Source organism: Panicum virgatum, chromosome 7N, assembly GCF_016808335.1.
Source record: "Panicum virgatum strain AP13 chromosome 7N, P.virgatum_v5, whole genome shotgun sequence".
Lineage (NCBI taxonomy): Eukaryota > Viridiplantae > Streptophyta > Magnoliopsida > Poales > Poaceae > Panicum > Panicum virgatum.
In genome coordinates, this window is record NC_053151.1 from 2,403,881 (window position 1) to 2,417,033 (window position 13,153).

At 47.3% G+C, this 13,153-nt stretch overlaps 1 protein-coding gene across 1 annotated transcript; it reads right to left on the reverse strand.

The window, feature by feature from the left end:
- Positions 1 to 1,044: 1,044 nt before the first annotated feature.
- LOC120682998 lies at positions 1,045 to 8,300 on the reverse strand. The gene is made up of 5 exons (XM_039965011.1): positions 8,277 to 8,300; positions 8,118 to 8,124; positions 3,144 to 3,628; positions 2,519 to 3,060; positions 1,045 to 1,961 (listed from the first exon to the last, which is right to left on the reverse strand). Exons 1-5 carry the CDS (start codon positions 8,298 to 8,300, stop codon positions 1,208 to 1,210), a joined length of 1,812 nt encoding a protein of 603 aa, XP_039820945.1. The 3' UTR covers positions 1,045 to 1,207.
- Between the last annotated feature and the right edge of the window lie 4,853 nt (positions 8,301 to 13,153).

Sequence of the window (13,153 nt, forward strand, 5' to 3'; positions counted from 1 at the left end):
GAGCCTTTGTGCTGTGGTTCATTAGCGAACCAAAATAAGAGCTTGGTGCGCCGGCACCTTCGAGCGCGAAGCTCGCCGGCAACGTCATCGACCCTCCGACTTGGTGTGGAGCGGCGACGACATCTTTGTGCGGGGGACGTGGAGACCCCCATCCTTTGTGGAGAAGCTCCTTAGTGGAACCCGGGGGCAAGGTGACCGTGATTGTGTTCACGGAAGAGACTTGGTGACCGAGTAGAAATACTCTTAGTGAGTGCTACAACAACGTGGATGTAGGTGTGCCTTTGTGGCTAACCGAACCACGGGATAAACACCCGCGTCAAGAGTTTGCTATTTCCTATCCCGCTCTTTAAGCTTCCGCATTTCATACTAGCAATTTGTGTGCCTTTACTTTCATAGAATAGTTTCTTGATAGGAAATGCTATAAGTTGCTAAACTCTTTTGGGATAGGGGTTTTCACACTAGAACAACCTAGTTGCACATCTAGATAGCATGTTTTAATTTAAGTTTTGTGCAAACTAGTTGGAGCCAAAAGTCTAAGTTTTTAGAGTGTCTAATTCACCCCCTCCCCCTCATAGGCTAGAGCACCCGATCACTTTCACTGGCTTGTAACCGTTGGTTCAAAATCCGGATGTGAAGATGTGGGGTGGTGCCTCTACCATTGCTGTAGCTTTCTTAAGACATTTTGGTTGACTTGGGCCGCAAAGCCGACTCTTTCTTTTGTAGTTTAAGGCATCTTGATTGACTTGGGCTGAAAGCCCACTCACCCATTTGACGAGTATTGTGGTCTGATACGTGACAAAGTTCTCCATTCCAGTTTTATTTCTACAGCATTAAAAAAGTTTCGGAAATCTGATCCTTAAACATGTGTTATCTATCCAGACATCATCCTCCTAAAACCGAACCATTTCTCCATTATTGATCAACTTTGAACACAGCTCCACATCTAAAATCCTCTTTGACCTTCAGAATGCCCCTATAGAACTGAGATATGGTGCCCTCTTTACAAAGCAAGAGTGGTTTTGAAAGACTATAAGAGTACTTAAGGATGGATGGATGGACCAATTATTAATGCATATGAATGGATTATGGAAGGATGCATGTAGCACACAAGCAAGCAACAACAAGATGAAAAAGGAAAAAAAACGATCAGGTGACGCACACCCGGTTTATTATTCAGACATTTATAAGCAAGCAGGGATCGATCTAGTTAGTTGAGCGACCAGGTGACGGACACCTCGAGGTCGCCGCCGCCGAGCCCCTTCCAGACCACCCCAAATGGGATGGACAGAAACACAGCCACAGGCCCGGATGAGATCCGGTCGTCAGCCGACATGTCCGCGACTTGGGCCCTGGTCCACAGATCGGCGCATATCGTGAGAGCCGAACGGAGCGGCACGACGACGACGTTCCTCAGCAGCGGGACGTCGTCGTTGGTCCCCACGGAGACGGCGTCCTTCCACTGCCTGTCGAAGAGGGTGACCTTATCCTGTGGGCCGAACATGGCCGTGGCGGCGGAGACGGTGCCGTAGACGTCGATTTTGTGTCCGCTGCTGGTGCCGGTGCGCCTCCTGAGCACCACGGTGGCCACAACGGCGTTGGTGATGACGGCGCAGCGGACGTTGACATTGCCCGACACCCCCTCGAACACGTACTCCACCTCGTCGTAGACCATCGCCGGCGTGTCGTACGTGTTCCATACCAGCTTCCCCGAGCCGATCTCGTCGTCGGGCGTCATGTCGGCGACGAAGCCCGGGATGGCGTCCATGAGGTCGACGCGCATGACGATCTCACCGTATCCCCACACCGCCCTCGCCGGGCCGGTGAGCTGGACGCGGCCGTCAGCACTCGGCAGGGCGTTGGAGCGGCCACGCATAAAGAGCAGCTGAGAAGAACCCGAGCCGAGGCCGTCGTCGATGGCGATGTGCCCGTACAGCTGCAGGTTCCTGTTCGTCAACGTGCTGCTGCTGCTGTGTTGGGATTAGTCTCACATTGGTTGTGGGGGGAGAGTTGAACCAACTTAAAAAGTGGGGGGAGTCACTCACCTCTTGAGCTAACTTTTGGGGTGTAGTAGGATTTCCCCGGGTGTGTACCCGGTTGGGCCGACTCTTCTGGTTTTGGGCCGACAATTGGTATCAGAACTGGGTCCGCAATCTCCTGTGCCCGTGCACACTCGGGTGGTGTAGACCCGAAGCTCAGTGGACCCGTGGGTGTGAGGCCCGTGTGTGCTCGTGTGTCGAGCCGGTCAGTGGTGGACCTACGGGTGTGAGGCCCGTGTGTCGGACTGGTCACTGGTGGGCTGTGTGAGTGTGGGAGTGTGGGACCCCGTCGGTGCTGAGGGTGGCATCAATGTGTGACGAGGGAGATTGTTGGGATTAGTCTCACATTGGTTGTGGGGGGAGAGTTGAACCAACTTAAAAAGTGGGGGGAGTCACTCACCTTTTGGACTAACTTTTGGGGTGTAGTAGAATTTTCCCGGGTGTGTGCCCGGTTGGGCCGACTCTCCTGGTTTTGGGCCGACATTCTGCCCCGGAGTTGCACGACCGCCGAGAAGATCTCGACGAAGGTTAGCCCCCGCAGGCCGGGGACGTCTCCGTCGACGGCGGCGGCCTCACGCTTGGGACGGCGGTGGCTCGGGCCTGGCTTGTCCTTGTCGTCTTCGTCGGGATCAGTACCAGTTTTGAGGATGGCCACAAGCGTACAAGCCTCGTCGGTGTTTTCACAGATGTGACTCAGCTGGCTGTACCGCCCACGAGCGTCGCCTTCCGGATCGGTGGCGCTAGCTATCACACACGCCGAGAGATCGTCCCAGTCATGGATGCAGTCGATCAAGCGTTGGGTCAGCCACCCGCTCGTGTAATCCCGCAGAAGCTGGCCGATATGCTGGCAGACGTTGTGTAGCCTGAGGGACTCGCTCACGGTGACGACGATGGTTCGAAGCCAGCGTCGAACATTCCCGGGCGCCTCCCGCGTGTACGTGGCCAAACCGCGGATGGCATCCGCCAGCTGCTGCCACCCAAACTCCTGTGATGGCCTGCTACTGCTACCCGGCGTCGGATCCTCCTGGGGAGGTGTTGCATCTCATGTAAGTGCTGCCATCTCAGCCAGCCTCTCAAACAAGACAAGCATGAAAGAAATTAACTTACCAACGACTGCAGCTCACCGAGGTCGCCGTACCCGCCACCAAATCCGAGGAATGTCGCACCCGGTATCAGTGGCTGGCGTTGCTGTTGCGCCTGGCCCCCTTTTTCTTTCTTCTTTTTGGCTTTCTTCTCTTTATCCCTTTTGTTCTCCTCCTTAGAATCATCGTCGGGGTTCGTCTCGTACCTCCTTCCCCCTCGCACCTGCTCGAAGCCGACGACGTAGAGGTTGTCGGTGCGGATCCACACAATGATCTCGTCGTTGTCGGTCACCATCCTAAGGTGAAGCCACCGCCTGGGCTCCCGTCTTGTGGTCCGCCGGAGCAGGTGGAGGTTCGGATGGTTCGCTAATGGCGGATCTTGGTTATCAGGGTCCGTCAGTTGATCTCGCTGCAAACGAATGTACTCCTCAAAGTCTTCGGAGTGTTCTCCGACATTAAAGGTCCACTCCAGCGGCGGCGGCAGCTTCTCCCCCTTGAAGGTCGTACGTCCTATTTACATGCGTATGTGTACCAAAACGAAACAAATCAAATCAAAAGAAAACTAAATTTTTTTACAAAAAATCAAAAGAAACCATACATATAAATTCGCAGGAACAAGGTAAATATTAATTAATGTCCATATTCTGTGGCCTGGATGGTATGAATGCGTGTGCCAGATAATTACAATATTGACAAGTATATTTATTGACGTACAAAACAAGTCATAAACCTATATTAAATGGCAATTCCTGACTAACTAGGCACGGTTAAAGTACTGTTGTTATTATATCAGAAAACATAAATAAACAGATAAAACATACGGGCTTATTACCACTGATCTTGCTAGTATTGGGTGGAGGCCGCCGGCCGGTTTCAGCTCAGGCACTGACGATTCCTTGACTAGCTGGATTGCATATGTTAACTGAACTGCGTGCCATCTTATATAGATGCCTGTTGGATGAGTTGTGTGTGTGTGTGTGGGTGGGTGGGTAGGGTGGTGGGTGCTAGATTATTAAATATACTGCTTCCTGATTCTTTTACATAAATATAAGGTATCGAAATATTTAAAATTTGTCCTAGATTATATGGTATTCTAGGTGAATTAACTCTCTGAAACCACCTATCACTACCAGAGACGGCCTCAATGCCGAGTGCCGGACTCTTTGTCGAGGGTCAAAAGTTGGGCACTCGACAAAGAGCTCATTTGCTGAGTGCCGTCTCTCGGCAAAGAATAGCTCTCGGCAAAAGCTTCTTTGCCGAGTGCCTAACACTCAGCAAAGCTACACACTCGGCAAAATTCCTCTTGCCGAGTGTCGAAGACTCGGCAAAGGATAGCACTCAGCAAATAAATTCTTTACCGAGTGCTGGACACTCGGCAAAGATTCACTCTCGGCAAACTTCGGACCTAGGGTAACGGCCGTCACCAGCCGTCTTCTTTGCCGAGAGCCAGAAACTGACACTCGGTAAAGAGAAGCTTTGCTGAGTGTCAGAATCTGGCTCTCCGCAAAGAATTTTGATTTTCTTTTTTCTCCAAAATTTTTCCGGTAGTCCTCTTACATTACCTTGAACCACATGTTCAAATTTGGCACATTTCTCACACCTTTTGCTATATTTTCTTAATTAATTTCATTTAGTTGAATTTTTTATACAACTCAAATTTGAACTGCAGATGCATGAAATCATGGAATTTCGTGATTCGAAAAATGATATTCATATTATTTCATGTACGGTGAGGCCGTATCCTGGGACAGACCCGAAATTTCGAATATCTTGTTCACCAGACACGACCAAGAAATTGCGGGCCAGCAGTTTTTAAATTAAATAAAAAGGAAACGAAGTTTGAAAATCACGAAACTTGTCGACATGCCATGTTATCGTATGCCGAGGCTGTGGTAAAAAATTCGAAAGGTCACAAACATCTCCACATGTGATGACTGCACTACGAGGCGCACTCGGCCCATCTAGAAGCTGCCTGTGGCCAGGTGATCCATCATCTGCCGTAATAAAATAACAAAAGGTAGTCGTCGTCCGTACTCATTGGCCTTGTTTGGCAGCGCGCTAGAATCCTAGCGGTAGAAAAGAATCTTTCCCGCATTAAGGACTGAATGAAAACTATTTGTAAAATTCTTTTAGGGATGGGTGTAACTTTTCGCGACGAATCTAATGACGATAATTAATCGATGATTAGCTACAGTGATGCTACAGCAACCATCCTCTAATCGCGTGGTCAAATGCCTCATTATATTCTTTAGGATAACTAGCGCGGGGGTTCTGAAATTGGTTTTGTAAACTGACTTTTTTTGACACCGTAATTAGTGGTCAAAATTATTACTATTCCTAGCACGCTATACAACCAAACAAGACCATTCAGCCTCAGTCCAGCACTGTAAGCTGACATCCATGAGGGTATTATGGTAATTTTCCACGCGTCTTGGTTGCCCCCAATCTTAGAAGTTCAATTATTTGTGGGACGGAGGGAGGAGGGAGTACGCTGCACACAGATGAGGTCCGCGGAGCATGGGCGACCTCCGCGCCGTTTTTGCGAACTAAACGCGGCCTAATTGCCGTTTTCGTTTACCGAGAGACTAACTTTGATGCGAGATGCAGCAGGTGGGTCTGGCCGACGTGCAGCAGCGCATGGCGTCAACGGCTGTTTGGTTCTAGGTAGCACAAGTAGCACAAAAATTTTAATCAATAATTAGGGGTATTAAATGAAGGTAGTTTGCAAAACTAACTCCACAACACTGCTCTACTTCGCGAGACGAACCTAATGAGGTCTTTGATCGCATGATTAGAGGTTGGTTACTATAGCATTATTGTAGCCAATCATCGATTAATTACCGTCATTAGATTCGTTTCGAAAAGTTACACCTATCCGTGAAAAAATTTTACAAATAAACTTCATTTAATACTCTATGCGCATGTAAAATTCTTTTTTCGAATATCGTATACTATTTGTGCTACTAAACCAAACAACTCCAACAGCGGCAGCAGCGCATGGCCAAGCGCAACAGCTGCGTGCGTGCGAGGCATCAGGAGCTGCACGCAACCGATATGAGCATGCGAAATAATATACGTAGTACTCGCTCCGTCTCAGAATATAAGTATTTTTAGATTTAATCAAAATTAATTTTATTCACTTTTAATTATAAATAGTAAATAATTTATAAAGATTTGTAAGATAAAAATAATATTACTAGATTTGTTATGAAAGTAATTATCATAATATATAATTGTTTATATTTAAAATAATTTATTTATAAAAATATTGATGATAAAAGTTGAATCAGTTTGATTTTGACCAAATCTAGAAATACTTATATTTTGGAAGGAAGTAATATATCAATGGGACCATAGTGTGCCAAATTAATTGATACGGATAAAAGAGCAGGCAGCGGGCGGAGGCGCGGGGCGTCCGCGCGCGTGTCGCACGCCGGACGTCCAGGCGCTACTAAAATCTACTCCCTCCGTTCTAACATATTTGTATTTCTCTGATCGCGTACGCAAACTAAGACGTGTAAAATGATGTTTCTGCCTCTATAAAGAGCCTGACATCATCTGCCACAATTTCAGAGGAGAGAAAAACAAACACAATTTTACAGCGAGAAAAAAAACAAAGATCGATCTTGTGGTGCGGGGGTGCCAAGGGAGCCTCGGTGGGAAATGGATAAACGAGTCGACGAGAACAATCGAGAGCTCTGTCGGGTTTTCTTTCTTTTTTTAATATATACCATTGTTGGACTCTTTCACGGAAAGATAAAATAAAATAATAAAAATCTTTGCACTGTTGTACGCCTCTGCCACGTTCAGACCAATGTGATCGATTGATTCGGGATAAATTTTAAACTAGAAAAGTGCAATTAAACTGGGACGAGGGAGTATAGTGCAAACAACTTTAAGGCTCCGCTCATCGACACCAGCTGCCCGCCTCCTCAGTACCACGGGCCTAGCGACTGCTAAGGCGACTAATTTCAGATTCTTAAAACAAACCTAGGTTTTGCCTCTGGTTTGTAAATTTTGGATTCTGAGCAAAATCTGGTGGGACGTTTCGATCCATGAGTTTTTAAGAATCTGACTTTATTTATTGCTCTATGGATCACAAGAAACAGGTAAAAACTGAGTATCAACAGCTTTCTAGTTTTTAAAAATCTGGCAAAAAAATGACAGTAAAAACCGGAGGTGTTTGTTTTGAAAAAGCCAGATTCTTAAAAACTGGCAAAAAAATGAAGAGATCCAAACGGGCCTAGTTCAAGGCTCCGCTAATCACAGCCAACTACTTTCTCCATTCCAAATTACCTCATGTTTGACCACTCGCCTTATTCAAAAATTTTATTCAAACATAATTAAATTTAAGTCATTCTTCAAGAACTTTTATCAATAAAGTAAGCAACGATAAAAGAAGTGATATTTTGTACAAATGTTTAAATAAGATAAGTGGTTAAACTTAGATTAAAAAAGTTAAAGGTCTTATAATTTAGGATCGGTGAGACCAGCCTAGTGGTAGCTAGCATTAAACTTGTAGTAACAACAAAAGGGAGCGAACAGGGCAAACAGCAATTAACATTAATCTCATTTGCTCCCTTTGTCCAATTAAAAATATTATTCTCATTTTTTTAGAAGTAAAATATTTTTAATCTTGATAAAATATATATTAAAAATATTAACTTTTCTGATATATAATTAATATTATTAGATAGATCGTTAAATATATTTTATAATAATTATTTGAAGATATAAACATTGCACGAGACGTGAATATTAATTCTATCGCAACTCTGGATCTAAACACCATCTAATTCTATCCGCGTGAGTTCTATAACGACTCTTTTTATGGGTGTTTAAATCTTGGAGAAAAAATTTTAGGGTGTCACATCTGATGTTGTGATATTAATATAGAATATTAAAAATAGACTATAAACAAAACTAAATACATAAATAGAAAATATTTCGCTAGACAAATTTTTTAAGCCTAATTAATCTATGATTAGCAAAAGTTTACTGTAGCACTACATTGTCAAAAAATAAGTTAATTAGGCTTAGAAAATTCGTCTCGTAAATTAGTTGCATAATTAGTTTTTTAGTCTATATTTAATATTTCATGTATCCAAACATTTATTCCGTATATGATAGGAGCAAAACTGTACAAAGCCTAACACACCTTCCGCCGCGACGCCGGCGCCATCACCTCGCCATCGCCGTCTGGAAGCCAAACCTAGAAAACCTAGGACCTAACCTACCATCCCCATCGCCAGCCGGCCGGAGGCCAACAACCTCCGCCACCTCGCGACGCCCCGAGGGCCGTCGGAGGCGGAGGAGACTGCCGGCACCGCCGGCGGGGACGCGCACCTCTCGATTCGCCTCTCTCAACTGTAGCAGACAAGAGAGTCCAAGAGAAGGCGAGAGAAGATTTTCCTACCAGTGATAGTAGTTGAACTTTGCCATCTACAGTAACTTTCACATTTGAATTGTAGAAGTAAAGTTATTATGTGATGGAGGGAGTACGTTTCTGCCACGTTCAAGCTTATGTGATTGATTAATTCGGGACAAATTTTAAACTACAAATGTGAAATTAAACTAGGACGGAGGGAGTATATTTTAACAATATGGTGCTACAACAAATATTTGCTAATTATAGATTAATTATGTTTAAAAAAATTAGTCTCGTGAATTAGTCTCTATTTCTGTAACTAATTTGGTTGCTAGTCTATTTTTTAAGATTTTAAATTAGGGTTGTAATATTCGATGTGACACTCTAAAATTTTACCCTAGATTTAAACACCCGTACCTTGTTTTAAACGACACGTAATGTATCACGTCACGTATTTTTTGCGTTTTGTCACGTACTATTGCACAAGTATATTATGCAATACTACGTTATAATAGTACGGAGTAGAAATCATACTGATAAATTTTTGGGCAGCGTTAATTACGAACCCTACGTACCCTGCGGATAGTGCAACCCTACGTACCCAGCCGGCCGGACGGGATGGACCCGCCTGCCCCGCGCCTCGCGCTTCGCGCGCCTGCGCCTCGTGCTTGGTGTGCCCCGCGTCTCGTGCCCACCTGCGTCTCGTGCTTCGTGCCTCCACGGCCCACATGCGCCTCATGCCTTGCGCTGCACGATGCTCGCCACCTGTGCTGTGTGCCAGTCGTGCCTCGTGCCTTGCGCAGGGCAACGTTGCATCAGAGCAGTGCAGCGCGTGGCAGTGCCAACGTGTCCGTCCAAAAAATATAAAAGAAAATGAACACAGGCTCACTCGGCCCATCTAGAAGCTGCCTGTAGCCACGTGATCCATCATCTGCCATAATAAAATAACAAAAGGCAGTCGTCGTCCGTACTCATTCAGCCTCAGTCCAGCGCTGCAGTCGTCGTCCGTACTCATTCAGCCTCAGTCCAGCGCTGTACTCCCTCCATCTCAGTTTAAGTGCAATTTAAAAATTGAGAAATTTGTCTACGGCACACCCTGAAAATGTGATTTTGTGCGCTGCACACCGCAATCTCCAAATTAGTGTGTAGCACATTCTGAATGTTTGATTTTATGCGTGTCACATTAACTACATTAAACAACTCTTTTACAACATGAGAGGTGAGAGAACGTCGAGTAAAAAGACCAAAATGCCCCTGGAACCTTATCACCTTACCCTATCCATACACGGGTGCTCTGCCTTTGCTCATTCTGGTGTGCCCGCCGCCGGAGGCTCGCTGCAAGCCACCCGCCGCCGGATTGCCTCCAACCGCCGGGAGCTCCCACCAACAGATTAGTGTTTGCTCCATCCGTTTGATTTGGTTGCTTCCCAGGTGAATTCCTCATCAATTTGCTTTAAATTTTGCGAGGAACTTCGAAGGGGATCATGGGCGGGCGGCGCCAGCACTCCGGCAGCGGGCGGCGCTGCTGCAGCGGATGCTCCGGCGGCGGCCACTGCGGCGGCGGGTGGCTTGTAGCTGGTGCTACAGCGGCGACTCGGGCACTGCGCATGAGCACGCGCGCTGGCTTGGTGCCCGTGCCAGTGGCCGCGCTGGCCACCATCGCCAATGGGAGGGAGTCTCCTCTAATGGGCAGCTCGGAGTTCTACCACTTCCGCTACGCCGAAGACCTACTCGACCACCACCGCTTCAGCACGAGCTCCCTCGTCGAGGACTTCTCCGCCAACCTTGACGCCGCGTTCCACGGCCCTGCGAAGAAACCACAGTGGTGGCGCAAGGCGTGGAGCCTCTGGGGCCTGATCCACCGCCGGGCCGCCGGGCGCCGCTCCGACGCGGCGGACCGCACGTTCTCGGAGCCCTAGCCGGAGCTGCGGGGCCGTGGGTACAACGGCCGGATGCAGCGGTGCAACAGCAACGCGAGCGCGCGGAGCTCGTTCAGCAGCAACAGCGGCGGGCTTGGCAGCTCGCGGCGCAGCTACGTGGACGCCTACGGCAACGTGAAGTGGTGGCGCGAGGAGCGCGCGGCGCTGGAGCGGAACCGCGTGCGACGACCCCATCCTTCGCGCGCGACGGCGGCGCTCCGCCAGCCGCGCGTCCGCCCCAGCCCCCGCGCGCGACGGCGGCGCCCCGCCGGCAGCGCGTCCGCTCCATCCTCCGGCGCTTTGCCGGCCGCGCGTCCGGCCCAGCCCCCGCTGCGCGAAGACGGCGGCCCGCCAACAGCGCGTCTGCGCCACCCTCGGCGCGCGACGGCGGCGCTTCGCCGGTCGCGCGTTCAAGACCACGTTGCCCCCGCTCCACCGCTCGGAGTTTCGGGACGGCGTCGCCCCCTGCGCCGCTGGCCCGCGGCTCGCCGCCGGTCTGTGCCGTCGCTGGCCCGCGCCTCGCGGCAGACTCTCGCCGCCGCTAGCCCGCGCCTCGCCACCGGTCTCCTCCGCCGCTGGCCCGCCCTCGCGCCGGACCCTCACTCTTCCAGGGGCATTTTAGTCTTTTCAAGACACGTTCTCTCCCCTTCTAGATTGCAAATGAGTAGTTTAATAGGACCAATGTGCAGCGCACAAAATTTACAACTCACGGTGGTCTGCAGACAATTTCAACGAGTAGAGTGTGCAGCGCACAAAATAGCTTTTTCGAAGTGTCCTGTAGACAAAAAACCCTTAAAAATTTGAAGTGCAACCTTAGTATGGATAGGAAATGATGTTTCTACCTCTATATAAATGTGACTAGAAATATTTTTAATTGATAGGTGGACTGCGGAAGAAGTCAGAACCTGCTGGAGAGGAAGCAGTGATTTTTTTAATTGATAGGAGGGGTGCTGAGTTGTTTTCTAAAATGAATGGGCCCGTGTATCCTGCTCCACCAGCTGTAACATCTAGAACCTCGTATTGTGCATTTATTTGGGACATTTTTTAAATTCTTCAAATGCACTTAAACCGGGACGGAGGGGGTAAGCTGACATCCATGAGGGTATTATGGTAATTTTCCACGTATCTTGGTTGCCGTGCCCAATCTTGGAGGTTCCATTATTTGTGGGATGGAGGGAGTACGCTGCACACAGTATTGCGGTCAAATGGAAAGGCTGCACCAATTGTTGGTGCATCAGTGCATACTATCTACCGGATATGTAGACATCGAATGTGATTTTTTTTCTTTTCCTTGTTATTTTAGTAATTTAATTATTTAATAAATCTCCAAAAATCAATAGCTATGACTTGTTTGAGCTATTACCTTCTAGTAGGTAATAGGCATGCTGTAGCAAAACTATCCTTGCAAAGTTTACTCCGAATCAAGATATAGCTTGCTACCCTCAAGTTGCCTTGAGCTCGGCAGCGTGGTATTTACCAACGAACACGAGAATAGTTTGGTAGATGCGGAGGTGAGGGGATGAAGCATCGCTATCATGTGGGCAACAAAATGCTGGCGGAGGTGGACTCACGTGCAGAGACGGAGGTGAAACTGCGGTTAGAGTGATGCATTGTCTAATTACCTTGATGAAAACAACCACGTCTAACTCTGTTCGCAACAAGTGTTGTTTTTAGTTGTGCTCTTGCAAATGGCAATGGCTTCATCTCCGAGGTTGCATTTCAACTTCATTTCAAACACAAACTTGCATATAATTTGAGTAATATATAACAGTGTCACCTTTATACTTAACCATAGAAGGTTTTAGGTCATCAGTTATTAGATTCCGATCATATGGCCGTATGGGGCATCGAAGCACGGAACCCTGACATGAGACGGGCCAGGGACATGGGCCCTGTTTGGTTTAGTTTAACACAAGTAGCACAAAAATTTTGACCAATAATTAGAGGTACTAAATAAAGGTAATTTACAAAACTAACTCCACAGCCCTGCGCTACTTCACGAGACGAACCTAATGAGGCATTTGACCGCACGATTAGAAGATGGTTACTGTAGCATAACTGTAGCCAATCATCGATTAATTACTATCATTAGATTCATCGTGAAAAATTACATCCATCCGTAAAAAGGTTTTACAAATAAACTTCGTTTAGTACTCCATGCATGTGAGAGTTTTTTCTCGAAAATTGTGTGATATGTTATGATAGGATAAACCAAACAGGCCATGATAACTTTGATGGATGTACTGGTAGAGTCATCAGTACCCTGGCCAGGAGGCGTAGCTTATGCATGACCCATGGATCTTGTTTGTGGACTTTTTTTTTGATAGGGATCTTGTTTGTGGACTTGATCAACCCAACTCTGGTCCTCCCTTACTGATGCTGCGACCTTTTGTATGTGATGTATGAAGTGCACCGCCTTCACGCATTCTGCATGGATCTATAGATTGGGCTGATCAGTGAGTAGAGGCTATAATTATTTTCCATAAAAATGATTAATAGAATTTTACTATCTGAAAATGGTTGTGCAGGATAACGAATCAAAGATTCTGGAGGCCTAAAAAATAATTAGGAGGGCCATCTATATGTTCTCGTGGTGCTTGGCCCGTTTAGGAAGCTAATCTGCTCCACTCAGCTGTCATCTTAAATCTGTTGCTTCAAACATTTAGTCCCTTAAAAAGGTGACATGCCCAATGTGACAGACCTGCCGAGTTAAAACGCTTAATTAAGCGTAACCGCCATCATCTAAAT